Source organism: Erpetoichthys calabaricus, chromosome 16 (genome assembly GCF_900747795.2).
Source record: "Erpetoichthys calabaricus chromosome 16, fErpCal1.3, whole genome shotgun sequence".
Classification (NCBI taxonomy): Eukaryota; Metazoa; Chordata; class Cladistia; order Polypteriformes; family Polypteridae; genus Erpetoichthys; species Erpetoichthys calabaricus.
The window spans coordinates 35078372-35101253 of NC_041409.2; the positions used below are offsets into that span (position 1 = coordinate 35078372).

The 22882-nt window shown below is 37.5% G+C and overlaps 1 protein-coding gene across 1 annotated transcript in view; it reads left to right on the plus strand.

The window, feature by feature from the left end:
- LOC114666984 (zinc finger protein 106-like) overlaps window positions 1-22882 on the plus strand; it is an 88808-nt gene that overhangs the window by 13293 nt on the left and 52633 nt on the right. The window contains exons 2-4 of the mRNA XM_051920064.1: window positions 11514-11587; window positions 16338-16399; window positions 20751-20954. Of these exons, the coding sequence (XP_051776024.1) occupies window positions 11534-11587; window positions 16338-16399; window positions 20751-20954 (320 nt within the window). The 5' untranslated portion in view covers window positions 11514-11533. The remainder of the gene's footprint in view (window positions 1-11513; window positions 11588-16337; window positions 16400-20750; window positions 20955-22882) is intronic.

Sequence of the window (22882 nt, forward strand, 5' to 3'; positions counted from 1 at the left end):
GCATAATACGTGATGACGCGATACATGACTCCGCCTCCTCCATTATAGTATATGGACAAAAAACAGGTTCCAATTATGACCATTAGAATTTCGAAATGAAACCTGCCTATCTTTTGTAAGTAAGCTGTAAGGAATGAGCCTGCCAAATTTCAGCCTTCTACCTACACGGGAAGTTGGAGAATTAGTGATGAGTGAGTCAGTCAGTCAGTGAGTCAGTGAGGTCTTTGCCTTTTATTAGTATAGATATATATATGTGTATGTATGTATATATGTATGTATATACAGTGGTGTGAAAAACTATTTGCCCCCTTCCTGATTTCTTATTCTTTTGCATGTTTGTCACACAAAATGTTTCTGATCATCAAACACATTTAACCATTAGTCAAATATAACACAAGTAAACACAAAATGCAGTTTGTAAATGGTGGTTTTTATTATTTAGGGAGAAAAAAAAATCCAAACCTACATGGCCCTGTGTGAAAAAGTAATTGCCCCCTGAACCTAATAACTGGTTGGGCCACCCTTAGCAGCAATAACTGCAATCAAGCGTTTGCGATAACTTGCAATGAGTCTTTTACAGCGCTCTGGAGGAATTTTGGCCCACTCATCTTTGCAAAATTGTTGTAATTCAGCTTTATTTGAGGGTTTTCTAGCATGAACCGCCTTTTTAAGGTCATGCCATAGCATCTCAATTGGATTCAGGTCAGGACTTTGACTAGGCCACTCCAAAGTCTTCATTTTGTTTTTCTTCAGCCATTCAGAGGTGGATTTGCTGGTGTGTTTTGGGTCATTGTCCTGTTGCAGCACCCAAGATCGCTTCAGCTTGAGTTGACGAACAGATGGCCGGACATTCTCCTTCAGGATTTTTTGGTAGACAGTAGAATTCATGGTTCCATCTATCACAGCAAGCCTTCCAGGTCCTGAAGCAGCAAAACAACCCCAGACCATCACACTACCACCACCATATTTTACTGTTGGTATGATGTTCTTTTTCTGAAATGCTGTGTTCCTTTTACACCAGATGTAACGGAACATTTGCCTTCCAAAAAGTTCAACTTTTGTCTCATCAGTCCACAAGGTATTTTCCCAAAAGTCTTGGCAATCATTGAGATGTTTCTTAGCAAAATTGAGACGAGCCCTAATGTTCTTTTTGCTTAACAGTGGTTTGCGTCTTGGAAATCTGCCATGCAGGCCGTTTTTGCCCAGTCTCTTTCTTATGGTGGAGTCGTGAACACTGACCTTAATTGAGGCAAGTGAGGCCTGCAGTTCTTTAGACGTTGTCCTGGGGTCTTTTGTGACCTCTCGGATGAGTCGTCTCTGCGATCTTGGGGTAATTTTGGTCGGCCGGCCACTCCTGGGAAGGTTCACCACTGTTCCATGTTTTTGCCATTTGTGGATAATGGCTCTCACTGTGGTTCGCTGGAGTCCCAAAGCTTTAGAAATGGCTTTATAACCTTTACCAGACTGATAGATCTCAATTACTTCTGTTCTCATTTGTTCCTGAATTTCTTTGGATCTTGGCATGATGTCTAGCTTTTGAGGTGCTTTTGGTCTACTTCTCTGTGTCAGGCAGCTCCTATTTAAGTGATTTCTTGATTGAAACAGGTGTGGCAGTAATCAGGCCTGGGGGTGGCTACGGAAATTGAACTCAGGTGTGATACACCACAGTTAGGTTATTTTTTAACAAGGAGGCAATTACTTTTTCACACAGGGCCATGTAGGTTTGGATTTTTTTTCTCCCTAAATAATAAAAACCATCATTTAAAAACTGCATTTTGTGTTTACTTGTGTTATATTTGACTAATGGTTAAATGTGTTTGATGATCAGAAACATTTTGTGTGACAAACATGCAAAAGAATAAGAAATCAGGAAGGGGGCAAATAGTTTTTCACACCACTGTATATATTGGAAATTAAGGTCCACATGCAAAATCCTCCTCAAAGACATGTTGGAAATGCCTAAGGCAGAAGTATGTTTGCGCACTGAATATCTAGGAGACTGCTAAATTGATGCCCTTACAGCTTGGATGGTTTCTGGCCTTTGTACAGTCCGAGAATGGCCTGGAGATTTTCTTTTTTTTTTTTTAAATATTTTTATTTTATTTTCATTGTAATCAATTAATAACCTCGCAGGTTGGATCCTGCCCTGGAAACATTTTGGACAGTTTTAAGCGAGACAGATGGGCTCGATATATAATTTTTAGTTGAATAATTCTATGCTTTGCGCATATAGAACTCGAGTGAATTCTCTGCTTTGCTACCTTCCACTCCTTTTCTGATATATTGATTAAGAGATCTTCTTCCCAATGTCCTCTTGGATCTTTGAAAGGTAGGGACTCTAATAAGATTTTATATATTGCGGAAATAGTGTTTGTTTCCTCGGAATTGAGCAGTATTTTTTCCAGCATTGTGGAGGGTGCAAGGTGGGGGAAATCGGGCAATTTCTGTTTAACAAAATTTCTAATTTGAAGATAGTAAAAGAAATGTGTAGCTGGGAGGTTGAATTTTGAACGTAATTGTTCAAAAGATGTAAATATGTTGTCTATATAAAGATCTCTGAGCATTTTAATCCCAAAACTTTTCCAGGTATTAAAAACTGGATATACTTGCGAAGGTTGAAAGAGGTGGTTCTCTTGCAGAGGTGCCACTGATAAAAGATTTTCCATCTTAAAATGCTTTCTAATTTGGTTCCATATTCTGAGTGAGTAAAGCACAATTGGGTTATTAGTATATTTGCGATAACTTTCATTTATTGGAGAGCAGAGCAGGGAATATAAAGAAGTACTACAGGATTTTACTTCTATTGCGGGCCAAGCCTGTGTATGTTCATTTATTTGTGTCCAGGTTTTTATGGCTTGTATGTTTGCTGCCCAGTAATAAAACTGAAAATTAGGTAAAGCCATGCCACCTTCTGCCTGAGGTCTTTGTAGGGTCGCTCTTCAGATACGTGGGTGTTTTGAGTTCCAAATGAATGAGGTTATTATTGAATCTAACTGTTTAATAAACGATTTATTGATATATATTGGAATGTTTTGAAATAAAAAGAGAAGTTTAGGAAGGATATTCATCTTAACAATGTTAATTCTTCCGGCTAGAGTGAGATGAAGGGTTGACCATCTATGCAAGTCTTGCTTAATTTTTTCCATACAGACGCCAAAATTTTGTTGATAAAGAGCTTTATGTTTACTTGTGATATTTACCCCTAGGTATTTAAACTGATCTGCTATGGTAAAAGGTAGGGTGTCTAATATAATATTATATGCTTGTGAATTTACTGGAAAGAGTATACTTTTATTCAGATTAATTCTAAGACCAGATATCTTTTGAAATTCTGTTAGTGCTGTTAAAACAGTGGGGACAGTGTTTTCTGGGTCTGATATAAGGTCCACATAAGATATATTGGAAATTAAGTTCCACATGCAAAATCCTCCTCAAAGACATGTTGGAAATGCCTAAGGCAGAATATGTTTGCGCACTGAATATCTAGGAGACTGCTAAATTGATGCCCCTTACAGCTTGGATGGTTTCTGGCCTTTGTACAGTCCGAGAATGGCCTGGAGATTTTCTGTTCAGTGTACCCGTCTGTCTAAATGTAGCCACCCACTGAAGAATTGTTTTCTGATTTGGGGCGTCACTGTTGGGAGATAGGCTGAAGTGCATTTGGAAGGTGATGGATTCATTGTTTTTGAAGAACGCTTCGACAGCAAAAGCACAGTGCACACCTCACCATGGCATATTCCCAACTGAAAACTACAAGAGATCGCCTATCAAAGGGCCCCTACCCCAACCCACTCGGCTTCCTCTACCTTGCGCAGTGACCTTGAGAAATGTGATACTTCATTTTGTGTGTGTGTGGGTGGTTGTGTGTGTGTGTATGTATATATATATATATATATATATATATATATATATATATATATATATATTGCAAGTTTGCTTTACTTTTGCACTAAATTTCTGAATTCCCATCAGAGTAAATAGCACTATAGATAGATAGATAGATACTTTATTAATTCCAATGGGAAATTCACATTTTCCAGCAGCAGCATACTGATAAAATAAATAATATTAAATTAAAGAATGATAATAATGCAGATGAAAAAAAGACAATAACTTTGTATAATGTTAAATGTTAACGTTTACCCCCCCGGGTGGAATTGAAGAGTCGCATAGTTTGGGGGAGGAACGATCTCCTCAATCTGTCAGTGGAGCAGGACAGTGACAGCAGTCTGTCGCTGAAGCTGCTCTTCTTTCTGGAGATGTTACTATTTAGTGGATGCAGTGGATTCTCCATAATTGATAGGAGCCTGCTGAGCGCCCTTCGCTCTGCCACAGATGTTAAACTGTCCAGCTCCATGCCAACGATAGAGCCTGCCTTCCTCACCAGTTTGTCCAGGCGTGAGGCGTCTTTCCTCTTAATGCTGCCTCCCCAGCACACCACCGCGTAGAAGAGGGCGCTCGCCACAACCGTCTGATAGAACATCTGCAGCATCTTATTGCAGATGTTGAAGGACTCCAGCCTTCTAAGGAAGTATAGTCGGCTCTGTCCTTTCTTGCACAGCGCATCAGTATAGGCAGTCCAGTCTAATTTATCATCCAGCTGCACTCCCAGATATTTATAGGTCTGCACCATCTGCACACAGTCACCTTTGATGATCACGGGGTCCATGAGGGGTCTGGGCCTCCTAAAATCCACCACCAGCTCCTTGGTTTTGCTGGTGTTCAGTTGTAGGTGGTTTGAGTCGCACCATTTAACAAAGTCATTGATTAGGTCCCTGTACTCATCCTCCAGCCCATTCCTGATGCAGCCCACGATAGCAGTGTCATCAGCGAACTTTTGCACATGACACGACTCCGAGTTGTATTGGAAGTCTGATGTATATAGGCTGAACAGGACCGGAGAAAGTACAGTCCCTTGTGGCGCTCCTGTGTTGCTGACCACAATGTCAGACGTGCAGTTCCCAAGACGCACATACTGAGGTCTGTCTTTAAGATAGTCCACGATCCATGCCACTAGGTATGAGTCTAATCCCATCTCTGTCAGCTTGTCCCTAAGGAGCAGAGGTTGGATTGTGTTGAAGGCACTAGAGAAGTCTAGAAACATAATTCTTACAGCACCACTGTCTCTGTCCAAGTGAGAGAGGGATCGGTGTAGCATATAGATGATGGCATCCTCCGCTCCCACCTTCTCCTGATATGCAAACTGCAGAGGGTCAAGGGCGTGTTGAACCTGTGGCCTAAGGTGGTGAAGCAGCAGCCTCTCCATGGTCTTCATCACATGTGATGTCAGAGCAACAGGCCAAAAGTCATTCAGCTCACTAGGATGTGATACCTTTGGGACTGGGGTGATACAAGATGTTTTCCAAAGCCTCGGGACTCTCCCCTGTTCCAGGCTCAGGTTAAAGATGGGCTGTAGAGGACCCCCCAGCTCTGATGCACAGACCTTCAGCAGTCGTGGCGATACTCCATCTGGACCGGCTGCTTTGCCGGCACGAAGTCTCCTCAGCTCTCTGCTCACTTGCGCTGTTGTAATTATGGGTGGGGATGTCTCTCCTATGCTGGTATCAGCAGAAGGATGTATGGAGGGTGCAGTACTCCGAGGTGAGAGTGGGTTAGTTTGGTCAAACCTGTTAAAGATTATCTTAAAGAAAAAATAAAATGATTATTAACCTACATGAAGTAGGCTATTTACCTCAGACATATAGCTTATCACCTGCTGATTGTTTTCCTCCATTTCTGCTTACTCCTCTCTTCTCCTGTTCCTACACAATCTGTGTTTTTGCTTTAACATGTATTAAGTGAAGTGAAAATGTTTGGATTGTACTGCTGCATTTTGCTGCTCTTTTTATTACTGTGTTAGTAGGTTGGTCACTGACAGAATTCAGACAATTCCCTCATCTGCCTTTGTTCTTAAAATAGCCTGTCCATCAGCTGTTTGAGAGCATAACTTGGAAGAAAGCTATAGGAGGTGTGTTCTGTCATGCCACTGGGTAGAGTTGTGACTTGGGGAACACTGATGTCCTCCAGTGGTTCAGAGTCATCCATAAAAGACTGCAAGACTGAGAATGGTGTACTGTTCAGCATATTGCATTGCTAGCACCATTTTAGCATTCTGTTTTCTTCTATCAGCCAAAGCAGTTTGTTTATTTCAAGAGGCTATGATTTGGGGAAAATATGTGATTGTATAATACCTTTTAATGAATTTTCTACAATTATTACTTTAATTTGTAAAGGAATTATAAACAAGTGAGATAATAAAATTTGGTATTGGCCATTAGCAGCACCCCATTTACAATGTAAACATCCTTTGCCAAATAGCAATGTATACACTACTGGTCAAAAGTATTAGAACACCTCAGTTTTTTTCAGTTTTTATGTAAATGCACGTAGAGTCTTAATGTTTCATGAAATCAAGGCATAGAACAAGTAAACAATAGTAAATATAAAAATAAGTCAAGAAATTAAGGGTACAAGATTTTATTCAAATTTTTGATTCATCAAAGTAACCAACTTTTGCTGCTATTACCACAAACTATGGTAACCCTTTTGATTCAGAATGCCTGTCACCAACTCTGCCTTCAACAAAAGAACCCAAGACCATCATGCCAGGGCCAGTTGTGTATAGCTGACACAAAGTGTTCAGCCAATCACAACGCAGCAGGATATATATACTTTTTATCTCTGAGATTTATGTCAAAAAATAAATTAAAAATACTACAGCCTGTTAATCAACAGACGCAGCAGGAAGGTAAGCAGGCAGTGGGAGTACATATACAGCAGATGTGCAATGCACTAGATAGACAGATAGGGAAGCACTGTATACTAGATAAAAAATAAAAATAAAAAAAAACGGGAATGACCGTGTATAATATACAGATAGAGAAGCCACTAGATAGATAGATGTGAAATGCACTATGTAATAGATACATAAGAAAGGCACTATGTAATAGGCAGACAGGGAAGACACTACATAGACAAATAACTAGACAGGGAATTCCTTGTATAATAGGGAGACAGAGAAGGCACTGGGCAGATAACGGTATCAGCTATATATTATTTTTATATGTAATATATATATGTATATGACGCAAGCTGGTGATCCTCAGAAATTTGTCTTCTGATTGGATTGTGACTATGGGCCTGCCAGATCTCTTCCTGTCAGAGTTTCTTCCAGTTAGGGCACCATACTCCCTGACACTTAGATTTTTTTTTTCTTTTGCAGTTTCTCTAAATGAAAGGCCTACACTTCAAAGGGTAATAATAATAATTTGTTAATTGCCATTATCAGTAGATTTACAACTTTCTAAAGTAGTACTTCAGAGGGTGTAGTAACACAGTCTGTTGCAACTCAGATTTAAGAACGACAGAGAGTTTTTATGTAATCAAGTGAAGCTGGGACACCTGTGCAAATTGTTTGCTTCAACTTTCAAGGTTTAATTTATTTTTAATTCCTGCAGAACATCTGTAGGTTGTAACCTTTAGTTGTTCCCTGAAGAAGGCCTATTTGTAATATCTGAAATGTCCTTTTTTCAGCTTTTGCTAACCAAAACTTTAAATTTAAATTTAGAAAGGTGTTCTAAAACTTTTGATTGGTAAAGTATACTTCTCTAGCAACATAAAGCATAGTGCTAAACAGTAAAAACTGTGTGAAAACTATGTCAATTGGCATTAAATGAATCATATATTTATTTATTCTGCCAACCTTCTCGTTCCAATATAGGGAAGTATGGATATTAATCCACTACTCCTATATTGGACAGAAATCCGGAACCTACTCTGCACATGAAGACACAACATTGCAGAGCATGCTCACTCATTCTCTGAGCTATATTCTGTCAAACTTTGTCAGTTTAGTACCATCAATCACCCTGTATATGCAAACTCCTCACAGTAAGTTCCAATGCCAATATTTGTATTAAGCTCTCCCAATCAAACTTCATCCTACCCTATTATAATGTGGCAAGTATAATTTTTCTTTTCATTTTTTTCCTTATCTTATGAGATTTTTTTCATTACATACAGTGTAATGCCTTTATTAAGTTGTATAATAGGTTTTGCCTTTAAAGGATAAATTTTGTGTTTTTAAGTCAGTTTTTTCTTCACAGTCAGGGTGTATATTAATTTGCCACATAAAATTATGTTCTAAAGTGAAGTGTCTTTTATAAATTTGAAAAAATCCCTAGCATATTCTTACATTTTAAAATGGAAATGAACAGGACCAGGGTCCAAAATGTGAAAACTAAAGCCTGTCAAAATGCTTAAATTAAAAGTAGACATTTGTGGTATTTCATATTCTATATACAGTACACCCCCAAAATTCGAGGGGTTACGTTCCTAGAGCACCCACGAATTGTGAAAAACCGTGAATTTTGGATGTGGTTAAAAAAAATGCCTATTTTTATAGTTTAAACCCTAAATATGCCCCCAAAACACTTTAATTTCAAACTCAGCTTAATACATTACCTAAAAAAAAAAATGTAAAGGTAAACTTGTATACTGCACAGTACTCTACTGCTATGTCTCCCTCGGTGCTAGAATGTAAAATACTGATGTTACCACTATATGTACTGTAATTCATGCAAGAGCGTTTTCATTGCCAGAAGCCTTAGAAAGTGCAGGACGTTTCGGCAGCGTCTTGGGGTTTTAACCCTTAAACTTCCACATACTTGGGGTTAATGCATCCCTGGACACCAAATACTTTTTTGCTGCACTTTAAGTAAACATCACAATTCACAAAGAAAAAGTGAAATTTTAATAGAACACTTTTTTTTTTTCATGCAAAGAGCATCACAATTACTGCAGCACTGATCATTTTACACACTGCTAATGAACTGTAAAAACTACTGGAACAATATGTACAAGATGCAACTGACGCCATGGATGAAATTAAGTAAATCACCGAGCCAACTACGCTTGAACTGCCAGCACGCAAGCACACAGAGGTAAACACTGATGCTAGCAGGCTAGTCTAGTGCAGCAGCTCAATTCCAGGAACAGTGAGGCTGCAGTGTGTTATGCTTGGGTCACAGAATTACACAGAAACACAGGAGATTGTAGAGACAGAAACTTTATTCAAACACTTTAAACAAACATGTCTCTTTCAGAAGTAAAATGAGCTCAGTATGCAGTTAGTTCTTGATTAAAGAATAGACAAACATCATAGGGGAGCACAACGGGAGCGTGACCCCCAACAAGAGCAGAGGATGGCTGGGGGAGGAGAGAGAAACAAAGCAATCGGCCAAAAAGGACAGGTGCTGTTCATGCTTTTAAGTATGCATAGCGAGAAGCATATCACGCGACAGAGGAGCAGCAAGTAAGCCCAGCAAGTAACGGAGCAATGTGAAAGTAGTCTATTAGCGTTTTTAACGGGTTTTTTTTTGAGGAGCGTCCGTGTCTTTTAGGGGTGCGTTTAGGTGGTCATGAGCTGGCTGCTCAACGAATGTACAGCACTGACTGATCAGCTCCTATGTGCTTGCAAATGGCACTGGGAAATGACTATAGCCGGTTGTGGCAGTTTAAGGGTTAAGAGGGACAAAACGGAAAACACAAGGACACTCAGCTGGAGATGCATCACAGTCAATCAGCAGCAAGGAGCAATGAATAACGCTGTAGCGGTCCGGTGCCACTAAGATTCACACCGTAGAGAAGACGGTGATTTATTTATTTTTATGGTGGAGATTCCAGGGATGCACCCAGCTTTGGCCCGACCCGCATGCAGTCACAGAGACAAAAACAAAGCAATCCGGTAATCAAACAGCAAATAAAGAATGTAATGAAAACAAATGAAATAAATGAAAACAACGATACCACCCCTGTTCCCCTTACAGCGATTACACATTAAATACAACAAAGCACCAACAAAACACGTATAGTAAATCATGGAAAATGGCAACGAATGAAATGTAATGATGAAAATAGATTGTCCAGAGATCCGCACGTTGAATGGGAATGTTCCTGAAATGGTGAAGACGGGTGGACGGGTTCAGGAGCACTCCTTTCTTTGCAGGATGGCCATGTATCCACTTACAGTCTTCATGTACACAGGCAGACGGCAGACAATCCAGACGCCAAACGTGAAACGATCCAGGACAAAACGAATAAGTACAGGTAACCCAACAGAAGGCAGGCAGAGAGACAGGAACTTGAAACACAGATTACAAAAATTTTTTTTTTGCTTTTGGTCACCGGCCCCTTTGTAAAAGCTGCGCTGACATCCTTTGACCCCAACAGCCCCAGCACCCTCAGCAGAAGACCAATCAGGGCCACTGCAGGGACTGCTCGGAGTTGCAGTTTCAAATTCTATTGGCTACTTTCACCATCCCAAGCCGCATTTCCTCTACAGTTGCTTCCTGTTCTCTCTACAGTACAGTATTGCCATGAAAAAAGCCATAAAAATTGCGGAGGATATTTGTGGTTTCCGCTAACAATTATTAGATAGGTTCTAAGGAAAATTCCGCGAATGACTAAGGCCGCAAACTCTGAACCACAACTTTGCGGGGGGTCTACTGTATTTAATTTCATACTGTATTCTGTGCTGTTCTTATAATATGGACAAAATCGTGTGCTGGCCATATCAGATTTGTTTATTGGACACCTTGCTGCAACTTGCATCACAGTTATGTAGGGTAGTAGTTGTGAATATTTGTCCATGTAGCTGATTCAGGATTGAATAATGTGGAGACATGAAAATAAAGCTAATTCCTCAGACAATAGTTTTATAGTTTGGAAGCGAACCACTCCTTAAAATTAAAATTGCTGCAAACATTTAGAAATGCTTTTGTTGGAATGAACATTCTGATTTATTAAGGGTGGAAGACACTGGTCTGTGACCATGATATGCATGCATGCGTGCATGTGTTGTGTTTTTTAATTCTGATGCTCATTTTACAGTATTTCTCTCCAGTACTGCTTGGTAACATTACATCAAAATGATGATTGCTTACATATGAGTGTTGCATTCCAGCTAGGTTTTTTTTAGAGTAATTATTGACAGAAGATATGCAGTCTGTTTAATTGCCTTTCTGAATGTGGAATTGTACAGTGCTTAATTACATGTGTCAAGGTAAGCCATTCTTTGTGTTTATGCCCCTCTATGCTGTAGTGAATAGTCATGTGAAAGTCTTGAATGATTTTGGAAATTTTAAATTACATGTCCTTTGTCAGTTTTCATGAGAAAATCAGCCAACACTAAATAAAACTGCACTTAAGCTGTGTAAAGAAACATTGTTTTGTTTCTTAGCTGGAATCTTGTCGAATCTTGTCATTGAAGCAAATCGATCTTTTCTGTTTTCTAATTCAAGATGGATTTCCATGTTCACTTTCAGTGTAAAAACAAATTATGTACATAGTTGTGTATATACATAAGAAATGTACTCCAGTACTTGGTATCAGATTTGTTCCTTTTCTAATATGTGATTGACACAAATGTAGTCATGCAAGTCAGTTTGCAAATAGTATTTGAGAACTAGCTTAGCAATTCATCCACAGACTAATTTTGTTTTTTCCCTCTTCAGATATGACGTAAAGCACAAAAATGGGAAAAGAAATGAAGTGCATCCTTTGTGAAACTGTTTACAGTTCAAAACAGGTATGATGATGAATATGTTTATTGTATTAATAGTTGAGGGATCTAGTCATCTGATTCCTACATGTAAACCTGGAAAAAGTGAGAGTTGTGGTGATATGTGGAAAATGAATCTGAATGTAGAAGATATTTGTTCAAATAGGATAAAATATACATTTGTGGTTGGAGATATATACATGTAAATTATGCAGGATTTAAAAAAAAAAAAAAAATCTTAAGCTGACTTCACAATATAACTTCTTTTGGAGCATGTGGTAGAACTAGTTGAACAGGCATGCTATGAAAATATCCTTATTAGACCTGGCAGACTTTAAGCGTCATAGTCATTTTTGCTAAGGGGTTACTATAAACCGATGCCTTAAGGTGTCTATTCCACCTTATCAGTCAGTTGCAGCCCTACCCATGTTTACCCAATTCTAACGATTATTTTTTTTAATCAATTAATCTGACAGCTATTTTGTCGATTAATTGATTAGTTGAATTGCACAAAGATTCATTTGAAATTAAACAAAATTCATGAAATTGAATAACTAAAATTTTCAAAAATGTATTTTTTTTAAGTGAACTACTTGTAGATATTCTAAACAAAACATAATTTGTATACAACATAAATAAATACTAATAGATAGAAATAAAAAACTTAGTAGCACTTCTTGCTCTGTGGAATAATACATTTTATTATATAGTGTCTTTCCCATGCTCACTCACACTTTCCTTAAAAACAGCAGTTTTCAATGAATTAACTAAACTCGCATTTTGGCAAATGTATTCAAAATCACACTAAACACACTCTTCAAAAATATGTAATTTGATAAGTTTTTTATTTTTTTTCAGTTTCTGTGAATGATAAGGTTTACAGGCAGTGAAAGCATTATGTAAATATCTGACCACCACAGAAGAATCTGAAGAATCTGTTGCACCATCATGACTTTATTAGGTGGTTTTTTTGTCCCCCCCCACCCCAAGTCTACAGTAATGTTTGAAATTAGTTCAGTACACTGAACATCTTTGTCACGTGTTGGGGAAATGTCCATAGTTCCTTTTGTAGTTAAACAAGTGGTTTGATTTATGTGAAACTTGGTTCTCCCTTTGCTGTGCAATATGCTGAGTTTATTTAAATTTAATGTTTGTATCTTCTTGCATTATCTTTTTTTTTTTTGTGCCTGGAAACATTTTATCTTCACAGTAAACTCTGGAAGTCTTAAGTCCCGCTGCCTTTTCTGTCACTTGCTTACTATCTGCCTTTTTTCAAATGTGTTTGCAACTGAATTAAGTAGTAACGGAATTGTGCGGCACAACGTACTCCACCTAATGATGTAATCAACTAATCAATGAAAATGATTGTTGCCAGTGTTTTTAATAATTGATTATTATAGTGTTGATTAGTTGTTGCAGCTCTACACACAAGCTTGAATTAAAAAATGTACACCTCATTTCAAAAGGTGGAAATGTGCACAGGGCATTTTATCTTAAGTAATTATCAGGTTAAACACATAAAATGATAAGATACATAGCAGTTGGAAATAGCCAAAAGTTGTATATTACAGTTATGAATGTGCAGAATGTAAAAATCACAATACCAAATACGAAATTAATCAATTGGTTAACTTGAGCTTTTTGATTTTAAAAAACATTTTTTTATTTTAACAGCTAAATTATTGAGATAAATGCCAAGTTTAATTAAAAGGACTATAAACATATAAATCTTGTTTTACAAAATAAATAAGAAATATATTTCAGTGTTTATGCATCAGAATTGTTTCTGTTCTAATACATGATTAACACTTGTGCTTCTCCTGAAATAAATAGGGGACAAAAACGAACAAAACAGAAAGTGAAGTGATGTACAGTTCATTAACACTGGAATTACTAAAGCTTACGAAAAAACTCGTAGTAAGTGGAAGCTCCACGTGATTGTTGCTACAGTTCTGCCTTTGTCCAGAAACAGTTTCATAAGACCTTAGTCTTGGAAAGTCTTTCTGGGGCAACTGGGATCTTTTCCTGAATAAGATCAAACACCGTTGCGTAGGTGCGACAGAGTACACATGTACTTTGTGAGCATGCCCGTGTCGATCAAACAGAGGAAGCTCTGCAGTTTACTTGTGACTTTACGGTGTAGGAAGATAAGTAAATAAATAAAGGTAACTAACATTCGATCTGACTTTTACAGTCACTGTACTGTACTTTGTATATAAAAGTGCAACGTCAGCTTCCACCTGCAGCTATAGACTCTTCAGTACGTGAGTGACTCTGCACACTAGTGTATAGATCTGGACGGTGTATGTGCCCAAAAAAGAAGTCCAATGTAGAATCCTCATCCGAGTTCATTTCTGTTATAGCACATCTTTATTTGAAAACTAACAGTGTCAGATTGGGGTGTGTGTGAACGCGACTGAGAGAATAAAACTGAATTAAAAAAAAAAAAAAAAAACACCAACCATGACAAGTACCTTACATTTACTCCAGCTTTTACAGACTCAAATCAAATGTATGTTTTTATTGTATAATAGTAACAATAAGAGCAGCTCACTACTGAAAATGTTTATTTTGAGACGTGGGAAGGCTTGAACTGGCCTCCTTTTGAATAGGAGTCAGCAGTTCTTACCACTGTCCTACCACAGTAGTTGCTACAATAAGCCACACTAACTCGATTTCCTTTTCTTCGGTTATAGTCTTGAATAAAAGTGCACTTGTTCTGTTCTACTTGTACCTTTTGTGAAAGTTCTTATTTGATATTTGAGCTTCAGTCTTCACACATCATACACTTCATGTCAAAATTTTGTCGTTAGTACTAAAACATGGGAAAAGTTTATCTTTTAGGTATGTGTTCAACATTTCTTGCATTTTCTGTCATCCTTCACTTACATAGATCTTTGTAGACACGGAACACACATGAAATGCATGAGTTCCAAATAACCACATATTTTTTAGCCTGTACAGTTCTAGGTACTACTTCAATCCCTGATAAACAAGAATTGAGCTTGGAGAGGTTTTTGTACTTTTTGTGGCGGTGGGAGGATGGGGTAGCAGGCTGCTTGGGATTATGGACACATTTACAAGACAAAAGATGCTAACGGAGAGGTGTGAGTGGATTTAAGGTGGACCGGGTTTAAGAGTTTTTTCGTAAGCTTTGGTAATTCTAGTGTTAATAGGTGAACTGGAGGGCTGAACTTAATCCTGACTTAATGTGCCTCTGTCCTATAAATTGAATTGAATGAATTATGAATTATTAAGTAGACTGCTGAATTAAATTGTTGGTTATGGTGACAAGTGCAAAGTGCATGAAAGCATAGTACAGTAGAGTCTCGCTTATCCAATATTCTGTATTATCCGACGTCCCACCGCAAAAAAAAAAAAAACAAAAAAAAATGCATCAATCGGCAACAAGAACTGCAAGTTGCGAGCATGAGCGTAGTCTATTTTTTGTTGCTAAGTTCATTTTTTCAGTTAATTTGTTCTGTTTTGTTGTAAAACATGATTATAGTGGGTTATGTGGCTGGCCCTCTCTGGCGTGCGTGTGCGTCTCTCTCGTGCACGTGTGTGTGTGTGCATGCGTGTGTGTGTCTCTCTCTCTCTTGTGCGTGTGTGTGTGCGTCTCTCTCACGTGTGTGTCTCTCCCTTGCGCGTGCGTGCGTGTGTCTCTTTCTCTCACGCGTGTGTGCGTCTCTCTCTCGCGTGCACGTGTGTGTGTGCGTGTCTCTCTTTCTCTCGCGCATGTGCATGTGTCTCTCTCGCGTGTCTCTCTCTCTCTCTTGCGCATGCATGTGCCTGTCTGTGTCTCTCTCTTGCGCTCTCTCTCTAACGCTGCACAGGGAATGCACAGGGAGAGACTGAACACGTGCGGAAATCATCGCCGCGCACAAACCGAAAGGGAAACTGGCTTGTTCCTTTACCGAGTGTGTGATCGTGCATAGAGGCAAAAGTTTGGCGAACTTTTTGGTCATAACCCGATTTGTACGTGTTCAGAGATATTCGTGAACTGAGGTTCCACTGTATTAGGCTCGTAATGTGTAAAATTATAACATAGTTTGACATTTAATAGGCTTTTTCTTAACACCTCCCATTATCCGACATTTTCACTTATCCGATGTTCTGCCGGCCCGTTTATATTGGATAAGCGAGACTCTACTGTATTTAGAAACCACAGAATTAACTATAAAGTTATTTTGTACAGGTTTAGGTTAAAGCATTTGGAACATGCATATTGTGATAAAATGAACATTTTTACTAAAGACACTTATTTATAAAACATACAGTTAATATGCCAAAAACTAACAGGGCATTTTTCGTTTGCCTTTAATCAGCTAATGTTTTAGTTGTTAATTATTTGTTATGGAAATATTTTTTAACTTCAAATGTAAGAGGGATATTGGATTTTAATATTAGGTCCGAGTTCTCATTTGTATTCAAATTATTGTTCTAAAAATTATTGCTCAGCTGCTATATATGTTCCTACATGTCACAACCATGTTGCATCTGCTGTATAAGACAACATGTGAGAATGGGTAGGAATGGAACGTGTGCTTCTTGACAATCTAGTAGGCTGAAATTTAATATGGATGTTTATGAACCACCAAAACTAGTAACAAAAGTCATGGAAACATTTTTACAGAATGGGTGTGTTTCCCTTTTTAATTGAATATTCTTTTTCAGTTCTGAGAAAATGGATAAAAGTTGGAGGGGGTGGTAATCTGGAATCTGTTCACAGCTATTTTTAAAAAAACATTTACAATAAAATTGTGATTTCCACTAGGAGATTGAAGAGCACATGAGAAGTATGTTGCATCACAGGGAGCTGGAGAATCTCAAAGGAAGGTAGGAAGGAGGGTTCATAACTTTGTGTATGATAAAGTAGATTAATTTTTATGAGGAGTGTTCAATAGTACATATACCTGACTATGAAAATAAAATTTGGTAGTTTAAATTCACCTCATTTCTTTTCAATGTAATCCCCCTTGACTTCAACACTCTTGTTCTACTGTGACTCCACTGATTTAATCACTTTGGCATAGAAGGATTCTTCTTGCTCCTGAAACCAACCACGTTAATGTCTCTTTAAGGTAATTATTAGCAGGTAGTCACCATCCCCATAGGAATTTTTCAGTTTTCAAAAAAGAAAATAACCACCAGGTGCTTGGTCTGAATTATACAGTGGATAGTTAAGCTCTGAAGCCATATTCTCCAATAGCAGCCTTCGATTTTTGGAATTTGTGGGCAGTGCATTGTCATGAAATAGCAACACATCTGCTGACAGTTTTCAACAATGTTTCTGTTAGATGGCCTCACGTAATAACTTCATTGAAGAACCGTTGGTTTCTCCAGTGATAATTGACTTACATGGCATGAATTCTAACAGCAGAACAATTGTTGGATCCCTGAAAACTGTTGCTATGACATTTCTGGCCAATTGCTGCACACAAGTTTTTGGTCGTCGGGGACCACTTATGCTTCCATTGCATGGACTCTTGTTTGTTTTCAGGGTCATGGTGGTAACCCATGTTTCATCCCCAGTAATAATCTGTGAGAAAAAAATCTGTGGGATTTTCTCCAAGAACATCCAAGTTCTTATGACTTAATTCCTGGCAACATGCTTTCTGATCCTAAGTCATCATTTGAGGAATCCATCGGGAACTGACATTTTGAGATCATTAAATGAACATGCCTGTTTTAGAAAACTGTGTCAGCTGAAATTCCTAGTTTCCTGGACCATGATATTAATCTTAACACAGTGAGCTTCCAAAATCATGGCCTCCACTTTTTGGCATATTTCCTTTGGCAGAGTATCCACAGGACACCCCAAGTGGGGATTGTCCTTAATCGACCCTGACCCCATTTAAATTGCTTGGCCAAAACCTGATCTTATAGTACGAAGGTATATCATCACCATATAGAGCATTTAATCTCTCATTGATTTCCTTTGGCTCCTTCCCTTCATTTGTCAGAAATTTAACGATGGAAAAATGCTATCAATCTATCAATTTCTTTGTAGAATATTAGGCTTGCCGTCCTCTTTCTTAGTTTGCTTGCTATGAAATGACCTCAAATTGCTTGGTTGGCAGTCTGGAACTTAATGTCTGTATAGATTGACGGATTCTGAATTTATGAACCACTGCCCCATCATACCAGAAGACCAAGTAAGGAGACAACTGAAGAAGCAACACACAGGAAATGCTGTGGGTCCAGATGGAGTCAGGCCTTGAGTTCTTAAGGACTGTGCTGACCAGCTTTATGGTGTCTCTGTCACCTGTTGAGTCTGTACCTAAGGATTCAGAAAGTGCCACTTCTGTGGAAAACATCCTGGATTTTTCAGTTCCAAGTAAGGCAAGTGTCTGTTCACCTAATGACACAGACTTCATAGTCATTCTAGTGTGTATTCAGACCAAAGTGTGTTTGTATATTTATTTTTGTATTTATTTACTTGCTTATCTACCTATCTATGTATTTATTTATATAAAGAGCTTCTATAAAAAAACAAATTTCCCCTTGAGGACAAATAAAATTTTATCTATTCATCTATCCATCCTCCATCCGTCCAATTTGATATTTGTCAAAGCAATGTCACATTCCAGTTATTCATTTCTTAATTTCTGTTAGAGAATAATGCTGGGAAGTTGCAAGTGCATGCTGATACATTTCCAAAGGTGTATTATTGGACAAGCCAGCGGGAAAATGATGGAAATCTGTAACCTCTGTGGCAAATGATGTTGAGCCTTTTTTGGTGCATTTGCATATAATGTGAAAAGCACCTATTGCAATAGCCATGTCTGTCTCTGTCATGAAACAACTCTGCCCCCACTGAACCATTTTTGTTGAAATATGGTACGCACATTTTTCTAGGAAATTTACTGAGACAGTTCAGTTTTTGTTAAGATTTCTTGAACAGATCATTCTGAACAAAGTTGAAATTTGAAAATCTCCCTTTGAAAAAGCATTGGCGAATTTGAGAACTTTTAATTTGAGTGGTTACATTATCTTGTACGTTTTATATATCAAAAATTCTTGGGGACCTCTTTCACTCGCCTGACAGCTATTTGGATCCCCAGCACAAGTTAGGTATGCAAGTCACTCATAGAGGAGAAAAAAACAAACAAAAAAGTCACCCATTTGGAAATCAATGGAAGAGAAATTCTGTATGCGTTACTCTATAAGCATAAAATGAACTGATGTCCTCAGCATTTACGTTACATATACATATTTATGTACTACCTCATGGCTGCATTATCTGCAAATTATTCTTAAAAAGAACAGAATTATCAGCTTGTAACTAAAAAGTGTTTGAACTAATTAATTACATAGTGAGGGTGCCACAAAGTAATATAAAGTACAGTGGGGCAAAAAAGTATTTAGTCAGCCACCAATTGTGCAAGTTCTCCCACTTATCGCATCTCTTACAGAAGAAGTTACAGGTCTGTGAGAGCCAGAAATCTTGCTTGTTTGTAGGTGACCAAATACTTATTTTCCACCATAATTTGCAAATAAATTCTTTAAAAATTAGACAATGTGATTTTCTGGATTTTTTTTCTCTCATAGTTGAGGTATACCTATGATGAAAATTACAGGCCTCTCTCATCTTTTTAAGTGGGAGAACTTGCACAATTGGTGGCTGACTAAATACTTTTTTGCCCCACTGTATATCATTAGGTTAGAAAGACCAGAGATGGGTAACTTATTTAAGGTGCTTTTCTTCTTTGAAGGAGTAATATTAAGATGTATCAGTGCATGCTCAACCTCATTCTAGCATTGTTCATTTCCAGAGTTATTTTTCTTTTTGTAATTTCACTTTATTGTTGATAAAGTATGCGTTAGCATTTGGTGGATAATTAAGTGGGGTGATATTGTTAATAAGGCTAAGAAAAAAAAGGGATTGTATTTACTGCATTAAATACTTGGGTGGTTTTTGCGTTTTTTTTTTTTAGTCTTTTTTGGGTCATTTTTCTTAAAATTAAACCAAAACAAAGAACTGCAATTATCCACAGACATTCCACAACTGTTAACACCACATAAAAGCCAGTATCGCATCACTTGAATTGGAAATTTTGGGTATGAAAGTTATTGAGGCATCATAGGCCTGTTTGTGTTCATCTGTTAACTACATGACTTTTTTATTAAAATAATCCAACTTTCATGTCAGTTAACTTTGTTCCTGAATGTACCTTATGCCATGCATACATTTCCTAACTTTTTTTTTTGTGGGGCACCATAACTTTAAGGCATTTATAGTACTTGAAAGTTGACATGAGGGCTCAATACAAACCCCTAACAAGAACCACCATTGAAGAAAAAAGAAAAGAAAAAAAATGTTGTAGCATTGTTTAAACATGAGGCAGTGGATGACATGACTGTAATATACCTCACTTCTGATTCCTAATATTATTTTAGGTCAAAGTGCCTTTAGTTGAGGTTCCATAAATGAGTTTGTAAACTATTCTGAGATTTAACTTGGTTAATTAGATATGATGATATATACAATCTGTCCCTCTCTCTTTATATATATATATATATATATATATATATATATATATATATATATATATATATATATATATATATATATATATATAAATCTCTTTCAAGCATGCTTTATTTATTTGTCCTTGCTGGAATTTCACTCAGTGAAGAGGGGAGGGGGTGGGTGTCTGCAGCTGCTGCAGCTCTGATTACAGACAGGTTTGGATTGGTCTCTGTGCTGCTTACTCTGCTTTTAGCTTCATAGAGGTTGGTCAAATGTTGCTGCTGTCTCTGTGCGACTTTCAGAGCACTGGAGACATGGAGGAGAACTAGACTGAATCAGTGCGTGTGTGTGTGCATGCTGGGGGGGTGGCTGAATGTGTGAGTGTACAAGAGAGAGTGTTTTTTTTTTTTTTATCAGTCTGACTGGGTTTTCTCCACCCTAATTTTTTTTGTTGTTTTTTGAATGCAACTTTTCAGGAAGATTATTTTCAAACATAAAGAAGACTAAAAGAAGAAATGGTCTTTAGCCTCCTGTCTTGTGCAGATCAGATTTTTTTTTTTTTTCCTCAATTCTATCTACTTGGGTTGAATGCTCTGTGACTTAATGTCCTTAGAGAGGCCCACACAACTATAAAATCTGAATTTCAGCCAATTTTTCGTCTCAAGTCATGCCGGTTGGGAGTATTGAACAACCTTTATCACCTTCCTTTCCCAGGGACTGTGATCATGAATGTCGTGTCTGCAGGGTGACTGTTGTAGGGCTTACAGCCTATGCCAGTCATATCTCCAGTGAGCTCCACAAGGATAAGGTGGAATTGCAAGAAAGAGAAGGCATAGCAGTTGGAGAAAAATATGTAGAAAGAGAATATTTTGACAAGGAACTTGTCAAGCTGATTGAGAAGCGGAGGCATGAACTTCGGTAAGAGTTGCTTTCATTTTGATTAGAACAATTTTTACCTTGTATCGATTCATTTATTTTATATTTGCTTTTTTCTGTATGGTGTTTTGCAGATAACAGGTTATCTAGTAAAGAAGATAATTTTTGTATTTTCATTTATTTGCTTTAGTGTTTATCTTTGACTTATTTAGACTGTTAATTGTTACTAGCCTTGGCTTTGATTTTATATTATATAGTCTGGTAAGCCATATCTTTTTATTTCCAAAAGTAAATATGGAAAATTTCTGCATTAAGCTTCAGAAAAAAAAAGTTGCTTCTCATTAACTGTTTTAAAATGCTTTGCTCATCCTAATTAAAGTAGAGGGTAAGGCTTAGAAGAGTATCTGTGTCATTTGTAAAATGGAAACAAGTAATGCAGGCATGATACTTAGTCATAACCTTAAACTCCTTAAACTTCAGCAGAAATGCTTTACATGCAATACAGTAACCTTCCATGGATAATTTGAATATTTATATTCCAGTTGCTTCGGTATATTTAGAAATTTATATTGTGGTGACTTGGGTGTCATTTTGCCCTTCACTGTCAAGGACACAATCTAAATCTGAGTAATCAGCAAGTCAGTAGTTAATTTAATGTGCTGCTTGAGTTTTTTCTTGCCTATATTGTGTGTTTAAAATTTCCAGGTCAGGCAATTTAATTGTTACTTTATTAACAAAATTTGACTCTGGATATCTGATAAATTTATTTGGATATTCCAGTTGTTGGATAAATTTAATTTAAGAATAATCACTCATTTCTATTCAAACTATGCCAAATGCAGTACATATCTTTAAATATGAAAAGTACTATAGGAATGTGATTTAAACATTTGGTCATTATGTATTTATTAAGCACAAGACTATATCATAAAGATAATCAATGAATATGTTTAGGTATATTAAATATCAACTCAGTTTAGTGTAAGTTTCACACTATTAACAATTTCCCATTTATGCTCCTACATCCTTTCTAAAGTGCTTATATTAAAGTAACAGTTGGTGTCATTCTTTCTTATCCTCCACAATTTTAGGTATTTCCATCATGTCTCTCTGTCTAGCTCAGAGCAAGTGCAGTTTGAAATACAACTTCCTTTTCTGTGCATGAAATTGTATTTATTTGCGTTAAATCTGTCTTGGAATATTTCTGACCATGTCTGGATTCTGATTCAGTTCTGGTTGACTTTTAATGATTTGTTTGGCGTAAAGGTATGTTTAACCCCCTAATTTAGTATTTGTAATATTTTTGTTTACTGTACATAATGTATTTACATTCAGAACAGCAGTGGATCTACTAATGATCCATGTGATTTTCAGTCCCAGGTATCGGCATGTTCATGGACATATTTCAAACACCAAAGCTCTCTTGTTTTGTGAACTTTAGCATGTCCTGTACTACTGTCTTGCAGTAAGGAGACCGGAGTTTATGTCCCTGGTTCTCCCTGCGCGGAGTTTACATGTTCTCCCCATGTCTGCCTGGGTTTCCTCCAGGTATTCTGGTCATCCCCCACCCACCCCCCAATAGTCCAAAGACATGCAGGTTAGGTGGTTTGGTGAAACTGGCCCTTGTGTGTGTGTGTGTGTTCGCCCTGTGATGGACTGGCACTCTGTCTAGGGTTTGTTCCTGCCTTGCGCCCTATGGTGTCTGGGATGGGCTCTGGCATCCCATGACTCTCTGTTCAGGACTAAGCAGGTTTGAAAATGACTGACTGATTTGATTTGTAGTGCATAAGGTGACTTTTATATATAGTGTCTTTTAATGCTGTATGTAATGCTGCGCTGCAAAATTTATAAAGTAGCATTTTGTTTCTTAAATTATAACAAATGGAAGATTCTGAATTGGAAATACTGATTATTAAAGTTTATACTAAATGTAGTAATTGTAATTTAAAACATATTTTTGGTTAAAGTCT